This window comes from Myotis myotis, unplaced genomic scaffold (genome assembly GCF_014108235.1).
Source record: "Myotis myotis isolate mMyoMyo1 unplaced genomic scaffold, mMyoMyo1.p scaffold_m19_p_5, whole genome shotgun sequence".
Lineage (NCBI taxonomy): Eukaryota > Metazoa > Chordata > Mammalia > Chiroptera > Vespertilionidae > Myotis > Myotis myotis.
Window position 1 is genome coordinate 54,503,103 of NW_023416357.1, and position 20,600 is coordinate 54,523,702.

Consider the following 20,600-nt stretch of genomic DNA (forward strand, 5'->3'; position numbering starts at 1 on the left):
AGTCAAGCTAAGGGAACTTTAAGGCCATCTTTGTTAAGGCCTATGAGAAAACAACAGCAAACTGATTTTTTTTTTTTACAACTTACAAAACATCTGTCAAAGTGGTTTAATTTCACTGGATTTCTTTTTAAGAGGAATAAAAACACTTAATTATTCAGGAAAAATTTATGGGCAGAGTTAACCTCATGTTCAGCAAAAGAACTTATATTCCTCTGTCTGATGCCATTAGTTTTCTTGGGATGCCATGAAATCTGTACTGAGTAGACAACCTCTCACAGATATTTCCCCTGAGTTCAAACACTGGCTGCTATGACCTGAATACAACAATTTTGTAGTGTTACCAACACAGAGGAAAAGATTCAGTAGTAGAAATCAAATAAATCCCTTTTATTGCAGTCATTTTGAAACTTATTTGGTGGGGGGAGGGAGAGCTAATGAAATGTATAAGCCATATTAAAGAGAAAACAGAGGTAAGGAGTTGAAGGAAAATCTCACTCTTCTCTCAAGCTATGAAGCCCCTCCTGGATTTCCTTCCCTTCCTACAAGACCCCTCAGTCAATCAACTCAATGATATCTTCCAGCTTCCAAAATGTACTTACCTACTTGACCTTGTACCTTAACCCTACCCTAACAGTCCCTAAACTTGGATCTTTTCAACAATTTACTTTCTCTGCCATTACTGTTGCCGTGTTTAATTTTATTGGAGAGATTTCACAACTTTTATCTACTGGAAGCATTACATATGTAAAGTTTCTACAGACAGAATAATGCCCCCACAAAGATGCTCACATCCCAACCCCCAGAATCTGGGAATATGTGACCTTACTTTCAAGTGTGATTAAGTTAAAAGTCTTGCTGAACCGGTTTGGCTCAGTGGATAGAGCATAGGCCTGCGGACTGAAGGGTCCCAGGTTAGATTCCGGTCAAGGGCATGTACCTTGGTTGTGAGTGCATCCCCAGTAGGGAGTGTGCAGGAGGCAGCTAATCAATGTTTCTCTCTCATCGATGTTTCTAACTCTTCTATCCCTCTCACTTCCTCTCTGTAAAAAAATCAATAAAATATTTAAAAAAAAAAAACAAAACAAGTTAAAAGTCTTAAAATTGGGAGATTATCTTGGATTATCCAAGTGGACCTAAGGGACAAAATCAAAAGAAAAGATGTGACAACAGAAGCAAAGAGATGGAGTAGTGTGCTTTGAAGATGAAGGAAGGGGTCACAAGCCAAACAGTGTAGGTGTTTGCTAGAAGATGGAAAAAGGAAGGATGCAAATTCTCCCCCTGGATCCTCCAGAAGAAACACAGCCCTGCAGATGCCTTGAATCAAGCCCCATAAAATTTAGCTCAGACTTCTGACCTCTTGCACTGTAAGATAATAAATATGTGACTTTCCCAGGTGGCTGCCAAAGATGGCAGAGAGGTAGGTCCCGCTGCTCAATGACTGATGCCATCTCCTGGCCACTAGGGACCATCATGAGCAAGCAGGTACTTCTGGGCCAGAAGATGGTGGCCGTGTACTATAAGGGCATCAACGTTTCTGGCAATTTCTACAAAAACAAAGGCAGACCATTCAAGGTGCGCTGCCCCTCAAGACCAAGGGAAGCCAGGCTGCCCTGGACCCCCTGCACGTCTGATGGGATCCTGTTGCCCTATGATGGAAAAAAAAGCAGGTGGTGCATTCTGGTGCCCTCAAGGTTGTGCACCTAAACACTATGTAAAAATTTGCATATCTGGGAAGCCACAAGGTTGGCTGGAAGTATCAGTTGGTGACAGCCACCCTAGAAGAGAAGAGGAAGGAGAAGGCCAAGATCCATTACTGGAAGAAAAAACAGGTCATGAGACTATGGGAACAGAACGAAAAGAACATGGAGAAGAAAACTGACCTATACTCAGAGCCCCTGACGACTCACAAACTCCTGGACTGCACCCAATATACCATTTATTCTTTATGCTTGGCCTGGCCTGCCCTTCCACAGTGAAGTGGGAAAAATGAAGAGGGGAACATGCCATGAAGTCATAGCAGAGTGAGGGAGAGAACAAAACTGGATGTAGAAATATGCTGAACAGGCTGGATCAGAGTCCCAGGGGCGCCACAGTGAGAGGATTCAGCCCAGGTCCACAGCAGGATCCCCTATAACACTGTCAAGCACAGTTTCTCTTGCTCAGGTGAACAAACAGGCCGTTCTCTCACAGCAGAACGTGGCTGGCCCCCCAGGCTTTCCATTCAGTGACGAGGGCGCCATCCGTCTACTTAATGGACTACATTCTGAAAATAGTTCATGCTTAGATGCCTACAACAAACCAACATTTCCAACTAAAGCAACAATGAGTTAACAATACTGAGTTAATTATTTCCAATGATTTTTCTCTTAAGATATATTCACTTTGGACCATATATAACCAAAAATCTGCAAACCATGTTTTCAAAAATTATGAAACTAACATTTCTATATTCTACTTATAGGGTGAAATTGTTAAGGGCATGATCTTTGGAATAAGACTGTGTGGTATCCAGAATTGTGCCCCACCCCCCCACCTCCAAAAAAAATTGCTGATGGGAATTAACTTTGCTCATGAGCTGACCTTACAATACAGAGATCATCCTGAATTATGTTATCAAAAGGGTCCTTTAAGTATACAAGTGAGGCAAGTGGGGAGGTGAGAGTGATGCAACACCATGAAAAGGACTCCGCTTGCCTTTGCTGGCTTTGAAGGTGGAGGAAGGGGGTCAGGAGTCCGGAAGGCAGGCAGCCTCTAGCTGGAAAAGGCAAGGAAATGGATTCTCCCCTTGAGCTTCCAGAAAGGAATACAGCCCTGCTCTACCTTGACTTTAACCCAGGGAAACCTTTGTCAGACTTGTGACCTCTAGAAACATCAGATACTAAATTTTTGTTGGTTAAGATGCTAAATTTGTGACCATTTGCTTTGGCAGCAATAGAAATTTACATGGGTCAATTTCTATCATTCAGCACCGGTGGGAGTTTGAGAAAATTACTTAACATTTCTATTCCTATTTATTTATTTGTAAAATGAGATTAGTAATATTATCTACTTGAGGGTGAAATAATATTTAAAACAATGCCAGATGCATATTAAGTACTCAATAAATGTTAAATGCTGTTATTGTAATGTTATTGTTGTTTTGTATTTACCTTCCCCTTTGATGTTTATCATGATTTGACCTAAGAACTGTATGTGAAATGTATGGGGTTTTTAAAAATTCATTTAAGCAGCACAAGAAAAACGCTTGCTAACTTTTAATAGCTTTAAAGTCCTGAACTGCCTGGAGTACCTTCTTAGGATGTTTTGTTTTTAGCTTTGAACACCTAAATCATCTTGCTTATTTCTAACTTGCTAGGACAAGCTATTCTACACCATTTTTTAAAAGAACGTTTTTACTTCTTGAGGACTTAATTACAGTGCTGCTGGTTGATGAGTCTGCATTGTAAACTAAGACCTTGAAATAAACACAGTCATTTCAGTTCTTGATACAACTGAGTGAAAGTGCGTTCTCTGATTAGCTTGTCGGCAAGGCCGTGACAATGGGATAAAATTAGTCACACTTGCCAATGACCTCATACTTAGTACCGATGTGGCCTTTTCTGAACCTTTCTTTCTGAAACGTATTGTGTTGGCTATATTTGGTGTGTTTATGGTACATCTAGCCATTTTATTTGGGAAGTGTAATAAGTGTTTGCAGTATTTGATTAACTTAAATAATTTACATTTTCACAAGAGAAAAGTTTTGTTAGACACATAAAACATAAAGTCTTTTTTATTTTTAATAGGTTCTGGGATCCTCTGAGATATCCCAAATCTAAGCAATATTCATCTTTATGCCTATAAAGAGTGAAGAGTCCTATATTATTAATAACTATACTCTCAATAGTTATTAATAATAGAAATGTCTTCTATTGTTACTGAAAGCAACATACATTTGAAAGTATAAAAGAGCACTGTTTAGAAAAGAGGTTTTAGTAACTCACCACCTCTGTGCTAGTTCCCACTGCTGACGAAAGAGAATAGATTGAGCTTCCTTATGTGCCACTCACTCATTGATTTATTCATTCTTTCAACAAATATTAAGCTGTGTAATGTTCTAGGAATTATGAAACTCCTTCAAAAATAAATCATGTATTGTTTAGGAATATATATATATATATATATATATATATATATATATTCTAATTGATTTTAAAACCCACAAAATTCACAATAGTGCTGCCTCTGGGGAAGGTAGAGAGGTGGGCTGGGAAAAGAATATGCAGGTAGCTGCAATGGTGTGGGCAGTGTTGGGTGGTAATTCTTCAGATGTTGGTTCTATTATAATCTTTTATAATATACATACACTTTATTTACAGTCAAATATTCATTTTAAAATGGAACAACCAGTTTATGACTTAAGGAGGTTGTAGTCTTGTATGCTCTCCACAACTCGACTATTTCTTATAACCATGGCCTCTCAGCCATCAATTCTTAGGAGCGTTGCCTCTTTCTTTAGGGAAAACAAAAGCTATATACACCTAATTTTTTTTTAAATCCTTGATTAACATTATTATGAACTTACATGTGATTGCTTGTCCATATTCAAAGACCTGAGGATCATCACTGTCTAATGAGAAGAACAATGGGTATACTTGCTTGTTTCCTTCCTGTTTCCTGCTAGTTGAGGTTAAGGACAGGTAGTCAGCCCCAGCACATTTCATGTATAATATAGTGTGAAATAGTTGAAAGTCAAGTTTCTAAACCCAGTTCTAGTAGTAAGTCATTGCATGACCTTATGTAAGCAACAAAATTCTCTGTATTTTATTTATTTGTTTGTTTGTTTATATTATTTAATATGTTGCAGTGACATTGGTTAATAAGGCTAAATAGGTTTCAGGTGTGCATCTCTATGACACATGATTTGTATACTACACTGTGTGCCCACCACCCAAAGTCAAATCATCTTCTGTCATCATATATTTGGCTCCCTTTACCACCTTCCACCCTGCTTCCCTCGAGGAATACTGTTGTCTGATATATATATATGAAATATTACTATAAGGACTCACAAGGATCTATTATTCTGGTGACATTTGAGGAGGGAAAGTGGGAGACTCAAAAACAAGGGAGATTCCCTGGGAACCATTCTGTACCTTTCAAATTTTGAACCACCAAACATATCTCCTATTTGATAAAGAAAGAATAGATGGATGAATGAATCACAATATCTGGCATAAAATAAGTGTTCAAAAATGCATAGCTTTCATCCCTGGCTGGTGTGACTCACTTGGTTGGAGCCTGTTCCTGTGCACCAGGAGGTTATAGATTTGATTCCTAGTCAGGGCACATACCTGGGTTTTGGTTCAATCGCTGGTCAGGATGATCAACAGGTGTATCACTCTCACGTAGATGTGATTCTCTCTCTCCCTCTCTCTTCTATCTTTCCTCTCTAAAAATCAAGCAAACAAAAATTCTTAGTTTTTATTCTTTGCCAACCCCATCTAAATTATTTTAAAACTAAATATATACATTTAAGCCTTACTAATTTCTCCAATAATTTCAAATATTTGATTTCCTCCTTTAAACAAAATACACAGTAGCCCTAGCCAGTTTGGCTCAGTGGATAGATCATCAGCCTGCAGACCCCAGGGTCCCGGGTTTGATTCCTGTCAAGGGCACGTACCTCAGTTGCAGGCTCTTCCCTGGACCGGGCCCTGGTCAGGGCATGTGCAGGAGCCAACCAATTGATGTGTTTCTCTCACATTGATATTTCTCTCTGTCTTTTCCTCTCTCTTCCACTCTCTCTAAAAATCAATGGAAAAATATCCTCGGGTAAGGATTAAAAATAATAAAAAAATAAAATAAACAGGAAATCTGCCAGTTTTTTTAATCCATATTTTCCTATGGCATCAATTGCAGAAAATAAAATAGAATCCTGTATCTTTCAGCAGGTTCTGAATACACACACACACACACACACACACACACACACACACTAGTGACCCAGCACAGGAAATCGCGTGAGACCTGGGACCCCGGGGCTCCTCGATGGATTGTCCCAAAGAGGTAGGCCGGAGCTGGGGGTCCCACCTCCGCAGCACACACGCAGCATCAAGTCCTTGCCCACCAATGCGCCTCATCACACACGCAGTCCCACCCACCTGTGTGTGTCCACTGCACACGCAGCCTCCTTGTGACGGCATGAGGGCATGACGACCACCTAGGCTATTATTAGTATAGATATATAGCCCATTTCAAACCCAAACTGAACTCAAGGACATTAGAAATGAGAGAACAAGCTCAAGACACCTCTGTACTTCCCAAAAGGGAACAAGGTGAACTCTCTGCCTGCAGAGCCCAGCCACGTCATTGTTTGGATTCACCTCCTCTCCCAATCTGACTCTTAATTAAAGAGCCAACAAACAAGAAAATGTTCCAGGAAAGGGAAGAGGCCAAAAATGCTACAAATCCAGTAATCCAAGCAGTTGGGAGTATGGACAGAATAATTCAACTTTATTGTATTTTCAATTTTTCCTCCAATTTTTCTATTGGATTAAGGCAGGGGTCCTCAAACTACGGCCCGCGGGCCACATGCAAATACAAATATTGTATTTGTTCCCATTTTGTTTTTTTACTTCAAAATAAGATATGTGCAGTGTGCATAGGAATTTGTTCATAGTTTTTTTTTAAACTATAGTCCGGCCCTCCAACGGTCTGAGGGACAGTGAACTGGCCCCCTGTTTAAAAAGTTTGAGGACCCCTGGATTAAGGCAATCACCCTTTACCTATGACTTACCATTTTTCACTCTGTTTCCTAGATCATTTTTAGATTGTTAATATGCTGGAATAGGTTTGAGCCATTTGGTATTTTCTATTTCTACTCTCGGGTTATCTGCCTCTTTAGTATTTTCCATCTTTATGAGTCTTGGTTCTTTTTTAAAAAGTAGATTGAGCACTGGCTGGTGCTATTCAGTGATTAGAATGTCGGCCTGCACACCAAAGGGTCACAGGTTAGATTCCCAGTAAAGGGCACATACCTGGGTTATAAGTTCACTCCCCACCCTGGTCAGGGTGGGTGCAGGAGGCAAGCAGTTGATGTGTCTCTTTCACATTGATGTTTCTCTCCCCCCCCACCCTCCCTTCACTCTCTCTGAGAAGCAACAGAAAAAGTATCCTCATGTGAGGATTAACAAAAATAAATAGATTGAGATATCACTGTTTTTATTTCCTTTTAACTTCATTTATCACATCTATCATGCTGCTTGATAAATATTTAATCAACAAAATGTGTGCAGACGGCGAGCGGGCGGGCCAACCCAGACAGGAAGGCACAGAACATGGAGAATGATGAATTTTCGCCAGCGGATGGAATGGATTGGAGTGGGATTGTACCTGTTAGCAAGCGCAGCAGCATTTTACTATGTGTTTGAAATCAATGAGACTTACAACAGACTGGCCTTGGAACACATCCAGCAGCACCCCGAGGAGCCACTTGAAGGAACCACGTGGACACACTCCTTGAAGGCTCGGTTACTCTCCCTGCCGTTCTGGTTGTGGACGGTGATTTTCCTGATACCTTACCTGCAGATGTTTTTGTTCCTATATTCTTGTACCAGAGCTGACCCCAAAACGGTGGGCTACTGCATTATCCCGATATGCTTGGCAGTTATTTGCAATCGCCACCAGGCATTTGTCAAGGCTTCTAATCAGATCAGCAGACTGCAGCTGATTGACACATAGTCTCGGTCACCATTTTCCCCTTATGACTACAGAACTGCCAGTGCCGGCGGGACCTGATCACAAGACGCAGTTTTCCACAGATCTCAGGAAGTTGTGGTGGGGCAGAGGCCCTTTACACAGTGTGACTAGGGGGCTGTCTTTATCTGACTAATGGGTTTTTAGGTGAAGCCTGAGACAAGTCCTAACAAAATAATGTTGATGACTTCAGATTTTGGAAGTAAAATCATGTCTGTTACTTGCAAAAAAAAAAAAAAAAAAAAAAAAAAAACAAACAAACAAACAAAAAACACCAAAATGTGTGCAGATATAGAGATTATATGATATGAGACAATGAAAAGTCAATAATAACCATAGACAAGGATACTGAAGGTGAAGCAGTGTAGTCTTGCTACAGGAGGCACATGCATGGGGAGATGAGGAGGATCTGTGGGGCCAGAAGAGGAGGAAGCTCCTGTGGTCGGAGGGGGCTGTACAGGTTTTGTTAAGGAAAAGGCCTTGTTGGGAGCTAAAGAATTTGGATAAAGGAATGAAGAGAAGAGAACTTCCCAGGTAGGAGATCCAGGGTGGGTAAGTGTATGGAGAATGGAAAAATCTAAGCACCATTCAGCCAGGAGCTGTCGGCTTGAGGCAATATTTCCCAAAGTGTGGACCATGTAACATGAGAGGTACTAAATGATGTTAATTGATACAAGGAAAATTATTTCATATTTTTTCTTTATTGATTGATTGATTGAGAGAGAGAGAGAGAGAGAGAGAGAGAGAGAATATATCATCAATTTGCTGTTCCACTTATTTATGCATTCATTGGTTGATTCTTGTATGTGTCCTGACCAGGGATCAAACCTGCAACCTTGGAATATTGGGGACAATGCTCTAACCAACTGAGCTACCTGGCCAGGGCTGTTTCATATTTTAATAGTTGAAAACCATACATATAAAGAGAGGCTAGACTTATCTAAAACAAACAGAGGTAAGGAATCCCATTCGTGAGTTCCCGCCTTTAGTCAGCACTACATATGACACCTCAGGTTCCTCAGGAAGTCTCCCAGAGTCCTCAGCACCCATGTAAACTCCAGGACCAAGGACATTCTGATGGAGTGCAGCAATAAACGAATCTCAGGACTAGAGCAACCATTGTACGTTTCCCCCATTACTGGAGACCCAATACCCCCATTGTACTCTGCCTGGGAAGGCCAGGTGGGGGCTGTCACCCAGACTGAAGATATGGGACCATGAAGGGGCTCAGCTATTTGGCAAAAGACTCAGGATAGTAAATTTATTTCAATTTTAAAAGTGAGTTGTCTTGGAGGAAAAACGGTCAGTAGTAATTCATAAAATGAAGAAAATGAACTGGGTCAGTGGTTACCAAATGTTTGTGGATCTTATGCAGTACTAAATTTTCAAAGAACAAAAGAAGATATGCTGAAAGGCCTAAAGGTTAATATTTCCAAATATGGCAGGGATCAGGTAATTTATCACTAATCCTGCTTCTCCTTCCACCTGAGCACACAGCTAACCTGTATGTCTCAGCCTCCTTTGCTATTAAGTTTGGCCACATGGTGAATTCTGGCCAATGAAATGGGAATAGAAGTGATGTGCTCCACTTCCAGCCATGACCAATAAAATGCTCCCTCCTTAAATCTTCCTTCTTTTGCTACCCTTGCTGGCTGAATGCAGAAGACTTTGGGGACCTAGGTGAGGGCAGAGCCACAAGGTGGAACGAGGCTGGTTCTCTGAGTGAACATAAGTAATATTCCCTGTATTCAGATTTCACTTGAGGAAAACAAGAAATTTGTTGGGTTAATCCATGGATATTTAAGAATTACAGCAGTTGTCATTATTTACCGTAACATATATACCAAGTGGGGACACTTAAAAAGATACCATCTGCTATCACAAAGAAAGGACATTTTTAAATAAAAATTGTAGGAAGCATCCAAACTCTAGAAACAGGAGCAGTCCCTCAGATTGAAAAGCTAGTTCTCTGAAAAACTCATTGCCTTGAACCTGATTTTTCTTATTTCACCATGAATGAGTGATAACTTCATTGCAGACAATCATTGGCCCATGAACCAACATTGAACCTGTGGGACACGTGACTCCCCATTCAGTCAGAACTCAAGTGACAGGCTGAATTCACCTGCTCAAGTAAAGTTGCCAGGGGACAGCCTCTCTCTATCTCTGTGTTGCTTCATTTCCTGCAGGCTCTGTTTACATGGTAGCTTCCAGCCTCCAGGCTAACATGAGCATAGCTCCTTGAGAAGTCCCAGGTCAGTGAGTGCTCACCCTAACCAAACACTGCAGCCAGCAGGACAGGAGGTGCCGTGTGGCCAGGCCTGGGTCATGTCCAGGGCTGATTCCCCAAAGAAAATGAGTGTGTTCTGTTACCCAAAGAAAGGAGAATGAGCCCCCTGGGGCCAAAACAGCAGCTCCCCACTGCAGTTCCCAGTGCCCTTCCAGTGCTGAAGCCCTGCTTGTGACTGGGGCAATCTGACTTGGAGAAGCTGAGAGAAGATCACAGTACCATATGGGATTCCTCACAGTTGGCGCCATAATGTGCAGAAGACCTTCAGTGAGGATTCTGCCTGGCTTTTCAGTGGGATTTAAAACAAAGTGTGGGAGAAGAATTTTAGTTTGCAATGAAGCATTTTGAAGATGAGGGGCAAATGTATAGTAATCAAGCAAGCAATATATTTCAAATAAAATGTGTTCTTCTCCATACCAAGATAGATGTAGATGCCAAATTCTTGGGCTTATTAATGTAAAATGTGAGTGTTGTTTAGTCTTAAGAGCATAGAAACAAATGAGATAAATTTGGGATGGTTAAAAACACAGTTTCTCCATCTATCATAATATTTTTACATACTATTAGTGTCATACCAACTGTGAAAAAAGATTCAAGCTAAAGATATGCAATACTTTGTATTACCGAGTCCACATAATTGTTTTCTCTCCTGAAATCTGTTGCCTTTCTTCATTCTTAACTTGGTGACTCTTGGTATAATTAAATGTTCTTTTTCTTTACCCAGATTAGTATAGAGTTTCAGGCTTTCAATTCAAGTCCAATAGAATTTAATCTCTCTCCAATTCCTTTGAAAGACCTGCACTATCATTTTTGTTTCTTTCACTCTAATTACACTAGGATACTGGATTTATTTTCCTATTTCTAACAGTCTAGCCTGGACTCATAAAATGTAACCCAGTACATATCTGCCAGAAATAATTAGACAATGAAGAATTTTCAAATCTAGTTCAGATAAAAACTACAATATTATTCTCCATTCACTGCTGTTCTTCAGGCTATTTTTTCTTTTCATCTCTGCTGTCAGAATTCAGTCAAGAGTCCTTCAATACAAGTGCTCAATGTAGTAATATTTTTCTGCTTCTTCTGTTCATACTCTTTTCTCCCAGGCAAACATAAAGGCTAACTCTTGTCTTTATTGCTTCAAGATTCTCTGCCCTGAATCACATGTGACGTTGCACTTTTATATTTTTCCTCAAAAAAGAGAAAATAAATCTATAGTACTACACATCTGCTTGATATTTCTAATCTATCAAAACATCAACCTGTTTTGGAAATTGAGTATTCATAATTATTAACTATGATGATCAAATGTAAAGATAAAATTTGCAGATTTTCCTAAGATATTTGACATTTTTAAAGTACTCTGAATTAATCAATTATTCATTCTTTTAGCAAATGTTTTTTTGAGTCCCTGATTGTGCCAGGCATTACGGTCAAAAAGCTGAAGACACAGCACTACGCCAAACACTAGATCCTGCCCCCATAGAAATTATATTCTAGAAAAGGAAGCAGGAAGTAAACACATGAACAACCACAACAAAATGTTGTTTTGTGAGAAACAAACTGGGTAAAGAGGTTAAGAGTAAGTGATGGAGAATACCTAAGGAAGTCCTCTCCAAGGACAAACATCTGAGCTGAGACCAAGGGGATGAGAAAAAGACAGCCACACTATGGAACTGGAGGGGACTACCTTCTAGGCAGAGAAAACACTTGAACAAAAGTCTAGAGGCTAGAAAGGGTTCACCAAAGTCAGGGGACAGAAAGCCAGTGTGGCTAGATCATCTTCACTCATCTCCATGATCACCATGAAGTCCAAGTTAAAAATACTTTTCTTGTATCGATTACATCGTTTTAATTTCCTGGAAAGTAACTTACTCCTTAACTTTAATAATAACTTACACAGTGAAGTAGCTCTGAATTCTCTGATTGAGTCTGTCTTTAACTCTGGAGAAGCCTTTTGAGAGTCAACCTTTTAAAAGCATCAGCTACCACTTCAGTGGTCAGAAAGAGTTAATACACCTCCCAAAATGCCCAGTTTACTGCCAAGAAATCCTATATACCGTGAGACAATCTGCCTGGGTATTTGTCGCCATCTGGTATTTAAAACAAATCGCATTGTGCAGAACTGGCCAATATTTTAAAAACATAATACAACCAATCTAGGTTTCAAATGCACACATCCATTCAACTAAGCCTTTAAGTGCCCTGGTTTTAATACCATTCCACTCTAGCAAAATGTCATGTACAAAAGACTAAATGAGCAGGGCTTGACTGTCTCTTTTGAGCTCAGCAGGATCCTAGTGTCTGCTCCATCTGCTTTCTATAAGTACTGGGCCAATCAGGAATCAGCCAGTTTGAAGAGGACAAATGCTGACTGCTTCCCCAGCTCTGCTCCAGTTCTGTAGCAACCGGGAGAAGATGCTTCCTGGGCAAGGAATGAAGTAATCATTGAGAGGATGAACTTTGACATCAGGGAGACTCCGGTGCAAATTCTAGGCTGGCACTCACTGGCATTGAGAACTCAGTCCCCAGGTAACTTACCTGACTTCTCCAAGATTCACTTCTGGCAACTGTAGAAGTACTAGTAACTACGGATTTGATTTGTTGTGAAAATTAAGTGCAAGAATGTACATAAAGTATGTGGCACTGGGTGGTGTACAATAGCAGGTATCATTTTTAATAGTCTTGATAATAAATTGTATTCTTCAGATGAGTAGAGGAATACCTGCTAAGCAATTTCCCATCCTCATAGAGAAACAGCAGGTGTTGAGGGTATATAAGTCCACCAACTTACCAAGGCTTCCTTGCACCAGTTCAATTGCTACATCCACCTTAAGGCTAGGGACCTCAGAAGGGCCACTGACCTAGGGGCCCCCAATGATGAGGGGCCTCAGATGTAGACACTTTAGAGAAATGCCCTGCAAGGTGATTCCAACATGACCTTCTTACTGCCCTGTGCCTTCTCTCCAAGGGTCACCTGGATTCCCAAGTGGAGAAATTAGCAGTGGGTAGCAACTTCTCTTTACTCACCAGTTCTAACACAGCTCCGTTAAAGCACTGTCTCCTGAATATCTGGTGATCTCAAGTTTGAGAGAAATTAAGAAATAGCGGCTTCTCTGAACAGATTGTTGAACCTCAGAGGGAAAGCAGGGGAGGGTGGGTGGGAAGAGATCAACCAATTAAGTTGTATGCATATATGCATAACCCATGGACACAGACAATGGGGTGGTGAGCGCCTGTGGGGGAGGGTTGGGGAGGGGACAATGGGAGAGAGCTGGAAGAGGTTTATGGGGGAAAAAGAAGACCTATGGAGCCCTGGCCAGTTTGGCTCAGTGGATAGAGCGTCGGCCTGTGGACTGAAGGGTCCCGGGTTCGATTCCGGCCAAGGGCATGTGCCTTGGTTGTGGGCACATCCCCAGTGGGAGGTGTGCAAGAGGCAGCTGATCGATGTTTCTGGCTCTCTATCCCTCTCTCTTCCTCTCTGTAAAAAATCAATAAAATATATTTTTTTTAAAAAAAAGAAGACCTATGTAATACTTTCAACAATAAATAATTTTTTTAAAATAGCTGCTTCTCACACATGATCTAGAACGTTCTACCCTGGATATAGAGGGAAACACTTGAAACTTACAAGTGATTTCAGATACTCATCACTTGATAGCACAACCTGCTACCCATAACTTAGTAACAGCCAATCAGCTTATGAACCACTCTGTTTCTTCGAATCAAAACAGGCTCTGTTAAAATGCCAAGTTGCCTATAAAGAAAGAATTCAGGACTTGAAACATTACTTTAAAGCAACAACCTAGAGAAAAACAATTCCCAGTCAATTCTGAAGATCCCTCTACTTGGTGCTGGCACCTTCCTCGACCACTGATAATGGGCTTCCAAAGGCTAGGATCCCAGCAATGGCCCCAGTGGGCTCTGCATCCAGATCCCGCTGCCTCTACCTGGTGATGCGAACATCGACAGGAAGCTTTGAGGCGCCAGCTCTCTTCCAACCGCTTGTGATCTCCTCTTGGCCTGTGACCCAAGGCTTTAGCCCCATTTAGTAATGGATTATCTGGAAAGCCCTCCACCGAAGAACCTCTAAAGGGAGTCATCCCTGTGCCACGGGAAACACTTGAGTACATGGCAGTGACAGAGAGTCCACTCCCACAGCTGCCAGAGCTTCTGCCTCCCTCTGCCCTCACCTCCTGCCACTCTGTTCCTTACTCAGCCTTCCTGGCCTTCTTTCAATTCTTCTCACACAACCAGCTCCTCCCTGCCTCAAGTCTGGGAACATACTGTTTTTTTCTCGTTGGAATGCTTTGCCCAGAACCAGCACATTCTTTGCAGGATCCAGTGCAAACTTAAAATGCAGGCATTTTTCTTCCAACCTTATCAAGAACTTAAAGATAGAGACAGCAGCCTTCACACAAGGCTTAGGACCCTTTGTTCAGGTTCGGTGCCCTGAGCAAATGCACAGGGCTTACACCCCAACCGCTGTCCCTGCTTTTTCGTCTGCTCTTCACATGGCCAGCTCATCATCCTTGAAGTCATCATGTCTAGCTATTCTTTCAGTTCCTTTTTATTTTCTTTATAGCATCTATCACAATTTTAAATATTAATGAATTAATTAGATTACTTTTGAGGGGGTCTATTTCCCCCATTCAACATCTTTTTAGACTGTAAGTTCATAAGGGCAGAGGCTATGTGTAGCCTTGACCATGGATCCCCAATACCTAGAAATGTGTCTGGCATATGTAGACACTTAAACACATGCTGCACGGACGGGTTAATTTATGTTCCTCTGCTTTCAGCTTGATGCTACTAGTAATATTGAAATTTCAGTGCATAAAAAAGTAGCCAGTGCTTGCGTTCAGTCAGTGGAGTGGTAGTCTCTCCTCATCTGAGAAACTGCCTCTTGTTTCCCAGCCATGGCTTGCTTTCTAGAATCATTTCATTGCTTTTATGATTTCTGATCCACCAAAACTTGCATATTTTTCTTGTATAAAGAACACATCCCAGTCTATATCGTCATCATTTATTTTTCAGCAGTTTTACCATGAGTTCTTTAGGTGTGATTTTCTTTGTATTTAACTTGTTTGAGGCGGAATGCTTCTCAAAACTAAGGCTTAATGTCTTTCATCAGTTTTGGCAAATTTTTCAAGCATTGCATCTTCAAATAATTCCTCTGCTCCACTCTTTTTCTCCTTCTCCTGGAACTTCGGTGGAACATATATTACCTTTCTCTGTATCGTCTCTGTGTCTTTCACTCTCTTCCTTATTTCCAACCTTTTGTTCTTTTGTACTTCATTCTAATATTTTCTTCTGATCTAGCACTATTCATTAATTCTCCCTTCAGTGGCATCTGTTCTTCTGTAAAGTCCAACCTTGGAGCCATTGATTTTATCTTTTTAACTTTATTTTTATAGATATCCCCATTTCCACCCCTTTTCCCACCTCCACCCTGCCCCCTGCCCCTTTCCCTCTGGCCATCACCCCACTGTGGTGTCTATGGGTTATGCATATATGTTCTTTGGCTAATCCCTTCGCCTTCTTTCACCCAGTCCCCTCCTGCCTCTCCTCTGACAGCTGACAAATCTGTTCCTTGTATCCATGCTTCTGTTTCTATTTGTTCGTCAATTTATTTTGTTCGTCAATTTATTTTGTTCATTAGATTCCATATATAAGTGAGACCACTGTATTTCTCATTTCATTTTATTTTTAGGTCTTTGCAAAAGTTCGTAACCTTGTGTTTTATTTCCTTAATGAAATTATATAGTTTTGAATTTTATTATCTAGATCCAGTGAGGATCTGTTTTAGTTAGTATTTTTTTTTTATCAAATTCTCTAGTTTCCTTTTATACATTTTTATTGAATGCCAGCTGCCGGGGTCCAACCCCAGCATGTCCAGGGGTCCCCAAAGGTGTAGACGGAGTCGGCGAAGAAGGAAGGACACAGAGACAGTGTTCAGTTGATCAGCAGCCTAGCCAGGATCTCCAGCCAGGATCTCCAGCCAAGTTCTGGTCTGGATCTCCAGAGAGGTTCTGCTTAGGATCTCCAGCTAGGTTCTGTGTCCATGTTCTCTTGCTAGGTTCTCCAGGTTCTCCAGCCAGGTTCTGTAGTCAAGTTCCCTCGCTAGGTTCTCCAGCCAGGTTCTGTCCAGGTTCTCCAGCCAGGTTCAGTCACCAGGTTCTAGTCAGGTTCTCTTGCCAATTTCTGTAGTCAGGTTCAGTCCAGGATCTTTTGCCATGTTCTCTCGCTAGGTTCTGTCTCTAGGTTCTGAGGCCAGTTTCTGTCCAGGAACTTTTGCCATGTTCTCTCCAGCGAAGTTCTTCTGTCTCTAGAGAACGTTCTGTGTAGGTTCTGTGCCTAGGTTCTGTCTCTCTTGGTTCCGCATTCTAAGTTCTGTGTTCTAAGCTCTGTATTCTAAGTTCTGACTCTTGCTGTCTTGTTACATCTGTATTTATACCAGTTGATTCAATCCTATCAATCTCTATTACAAAGGTTAGGGCGTTTCTTATCTCCATTCCAGGGAGTAAAGATTATGTAGCTTAAGCATGATTGTTCGTAGCTAAAGTGATTAATTACCCGCCTGGCACTTAGTTGAGGGGTTTTATTCCCTCCCTAACTTCAGGGGAAAATCCCTACCTGGGGAAACAACCTTTCTCAGAGACCTTGGTTAAAACACATAGTGCCAAGAAGGTGAGCAAACATATTAAGAACAGTTTGCCATATATGCCAGGTCCTTTGAAACAGCAAGCATGGACCGGCTCCCGGCAGCCAGCTATCACAAATTTAAAATAATAGATGTAACTTGAGCCCTATGATATCATTATCTTTCTCCAAAAAGAATTTACCTTTACTTCTGGTTAGAACCATGAAGAATTCGCTTAAAACAATAAGGGGTTGAAATTATTTGAACCTGGGCTTCAGCACCTGAGAGCACTGGCCTAATTTCTACACACCTTACTTGGGCAGTGGATGGATCTGTGAAGTGCCAATTCAATGCATACAGGTTTATCAGAGACCTGCTTCCTTCCATTTTTCTCCCAGCCACGTGAGTCTGTTGAACTATCTGTTCAGCTCTTCAGGTTCTCAACCGTTTCTGGATTTTGTAGGTAATTTTGGAAAAGCAGCCCAAAATTCCAAGCTCACCTCTCTGGGTTTACCTACCCTGGATCTTAGGCCCATAATTCTTTGCAGCCTTGGTAGCTCTCTGATGCTTTCAAAAGATGATTTTCATATTTTGTTCAAACTTTTTTGTTGTTCTTAATGGAAATTTTACCATTCTGCCTTTATTAGAAGCTAACGCATGATGTCTATGCTTTTAGATTACCAGCATAGTTAGGGCAAAAGTTAATTAAAGCTATTCTCTCTGTGAACTAAGAGTATTCAAAAGTTTTAAATCTGAAAAAACTTAGTAATACCTGAAATGACTTTAGGCGGCAAACTTTTAAATTTTAATATGTATGTATCGATTTTTATAATTGCCTTTCCTTCGTGTTAAGTTAAAAAATTAGTTGCCAAAAAAATTAATGGGAGAAAAGATGGTGCTTGAATGTGGCAAAAATCACTGATCTCATTCACAAGCAACTGCAGCTTAAAAACATTGAACTTAAAAAATAATTGTGGGCAATTACAGAAGTGTGAGAGAGACTCTTCTTGGCTTTATTCTAAATATAAATTAATTGTTCATCTTGGGCCCTAACTTTAAAACAGCTGGCTTCTCTGTTATAAGAACACTTGTGACAATATTGGGCCTGCCAAAATAATCCAGGATAATCTCCATTTCAAAATCCTTCACTTTCCTTGATCAGGTGGCTCAGTTGGTTGGAGCATCATCCTGTGCACCAAAAGGTTGTGGGTTCACTTCCCAGTCAGGGCACATACTTAGGCTGCAGTTTCGATCCTTGGTAGCGCGCATATGGAAAGCAACCGATCAACATTTCTCTCTCACATTGATGTTTCTCTCTTTATCCCTTCTCTAAAATCAATGAAATCAATAAACATATACTCAGATAAGGATAAAAAATCCTATATAATAAAGAGCTAATATGCTAATTAAACCAAACAGCAAAATGACCGTCCAGACAAAGCCAGGGCTATGAGGGCTGAGGCAGCTGGGGCTGCAAGGGCCAAGCCCCTTGCACAAATTTTGTGCATCGGGCCTCTAGTATAATAATAATCAAAGTCCATAATCAAATCTGCAAAGTCCCTTTTACATTGTATGGTAGCATAGTCACAGATTGCAGATATTCAGTCCACTATAGTAGATCAATCTGAGTACTAATTCCCCTGACCACAGAGATTTTTCAAGCATGAGAATATAGCCCTATCAGAGACAATTATGGGAATTTCTAAAGTTGGCATGCGGATGTTGAGAAATTTAATCTCTTTCTACCATTGTTGTTTGTCTAACACACTGTGAATGGCCGTCTTGCCTGACCATAGATAGAGACTAAAGCAGACTCATCTCATTGCCATCACAGGTCGATTCACTCTCTTTAGGCTAATTTGATTTTTTTATATTTTTGCTTACTAATGAAATTGTTTATCTGTCAACTTATCTCTAATTTATAAATCAGATGCCAGGTTATTATATTATCCTGGTTTAACTGATTCATAGAGGAAACTTTATTTTGTACTCACACTTTTTGTGATCAGAATTTCTGCTTTTCTTCACATGAGGAAAAAAAGAAAAAGCTACATGTGGCATCTTTGCAATGAGAATGTAGCCGCACCTTTCCTTCTTATGCCAAAGTCCTCTTCAGTAGCAGATTTCTTTTCCAATTACCTTTGCATTTTTAGCCTTAATTTCTTTTTCCAGAATAACTCATTTGTTTAATTATCCAGTAACATTCATTTCAGTAAACTGAGTTGAGACACTATCTACAAGGAGTCTAAGTGATTTTCTAAAAATACTGTATCCTTTGTAGAAAACAGAACCCTGAACAAAATTTAAACATGGATTTTTTTAAAAAGCATCTAAATTGCTTTCATAGTAAGAATCAACATTTCCTCCTTCTATTTAGAGATTTTCTTCACAGAATAGCTTACTCCATGAGAAAATAAATTGAAGTTTGGGTCAGTTATCAATGTAGGTTCCTGAGCCCTCCTCTCCCCAGAACACTCACAGACACAGACATAGACACACAGACACAGAGACACACACACAACTTTAATTTCTAAAGTTAATTTCTAATTCAGGATTACACAAGTTCTCCTTGTGATGTCTCAGGTTATTATGTACTAAGCCCCATACACTTACTTCAGACTTTAAAGCATCTTTGGGATGGCCAAGAGGTCCAGTCTGGCTTTCTGTGACCACCCTGCGAACCACTAGCGGCTAGTGACTAGCCCAATCAACCAGTCATTGGCAACAGGAATTTTGGCTCTATTGCCAGCACATTTGCTGTTGACAACATTTTTATCTGACTTCTGCTAAAATTAACCTCACTTGGAATACAGTCTTTCTGTTTCATCCATATAATTACTGGCCTTAGAGTGCCTTCCCAAAGCTGTTGTTTATAATGATTCATGTAACAGAAAATACACAACTTGCTTCTTGAGAGCAAAGCAATGACAATTCAATCCTGTGGCAGGATTGGGCTGAACCAAACTGAACCAATCATAACCAATAACCTTCAGATCCAGAACTTTCCCTGGAACTGTTGGGATAGAAGCTCTGTTTCCACTGAGATTGCTGAACTGATAAGATGATTGTCTAGACCTCTAAGTGGCCATCTGACCACCGATGGGAGGAGCTGCCTGTGAATGAAGCCATCCCAGAGGAAGCGGAGCCAGGATGGAGAGAGCCAAACCTAACACCATCCTATGACCACTGGCTCTTGCCTAGCATGTTGCCTAGACTTTATAGTTCTGGGAGCTAGTAAGCTCTTTTGCTGGAGTCATTTTGAGTGGAATTATCTATAAAATTACAACAAAAAAGAATTCTGAATCATAGACAAGTAATGAGACCAAAATGGGTCAGTAAAATCCTTGGGTTTCAGGGTCAGATCTGAACGATTGAGTATTGTTGACTCAATAGGGGTATAAGTTACTATATGCTATACAAAAGAAATTGAGATTCTCATAGTGTGTCAAAGTTAATGTCTTAGACTCCTGATTGTACTTGTAAACAAAGAAGAGCTATATCTTCCATTGTGTCTAATTTTAAGAAAATCTACAGTCCTTTGCTAATTGAATTAATTTGAGCTAGATTAATAATACCATCCATTAATTATCATTAACAGTCAACCTCCTATAGTAAATCAACCTTCCATGAAAAACTTAGTTTACAGTTTTAAGTGGAAAGACACAGTTTTTGCAGCATTCTAATAAATTGGGTTTCTATTTGTACAATAGTCACATTTGGAACTTACAAAACAATTATTGAAGTTACTCAAATTGGTATCTCATATATTTTAAGGAAGCTGAATGCACTTCATAGCAAACAGAGACAAATATTCAATTTTATGATGACAAGATATAGAATAAGTTTATATTTAACCTATAGTAACTGTTCTGAAACTATTTGTCACAATGTAATGGCTGATTTAAGTCTTGTCTTCTCAAATATCATGTC

At 40.3% G+C, this 20,600-nt stretch overlaps 2 protein-coding genes across 4 annotated transcripts in view; one reads left to right on the forward strand and one right to left on the reverse strand.

Moving 5' to 3' along the window:
* MCTP1 (multiple C2 and transmembrane domain containing 1) overlaps nucleotides 1-20,600 on the reverse strand; it is a 491,422-nt gene that overhangs the window by 470,356 nt on the left and 466 nt on the right. For 2 of the 3 annotated variants that reach the window (XM_036308587.1, XM_036308586.1), the window contains exon 2: nucleotides 5,334-5,431. The gene's annotated coding sequence lies outside the window, so the exon portion shown is untranslated. Of the gene's footprint in view, nucleotides 1-5,333; nucleotides 5,432-19,283; nucleotides 19,326-20,600 lie in introns of those variants that run through there. The other variant, XM_036308588.1, reaches the window with a different exon arrangement.
* Nucleotides 7,304-7,909, forward strand: LOC118655965 (transmembrane protein 251-like). Its single transcript, XM_036308589.1, has one exon. It carries the CDS (start codon nucleotides 7,327-7,329, stop codon nucleotides 7,720-7,722), a length of 396 nt encoding a protein of 131 aa, XP_036164482.1. The 5' UTR covers nucleotides 7,304-7,326; the 3' UTR covers nucleotides 7,723-7,909.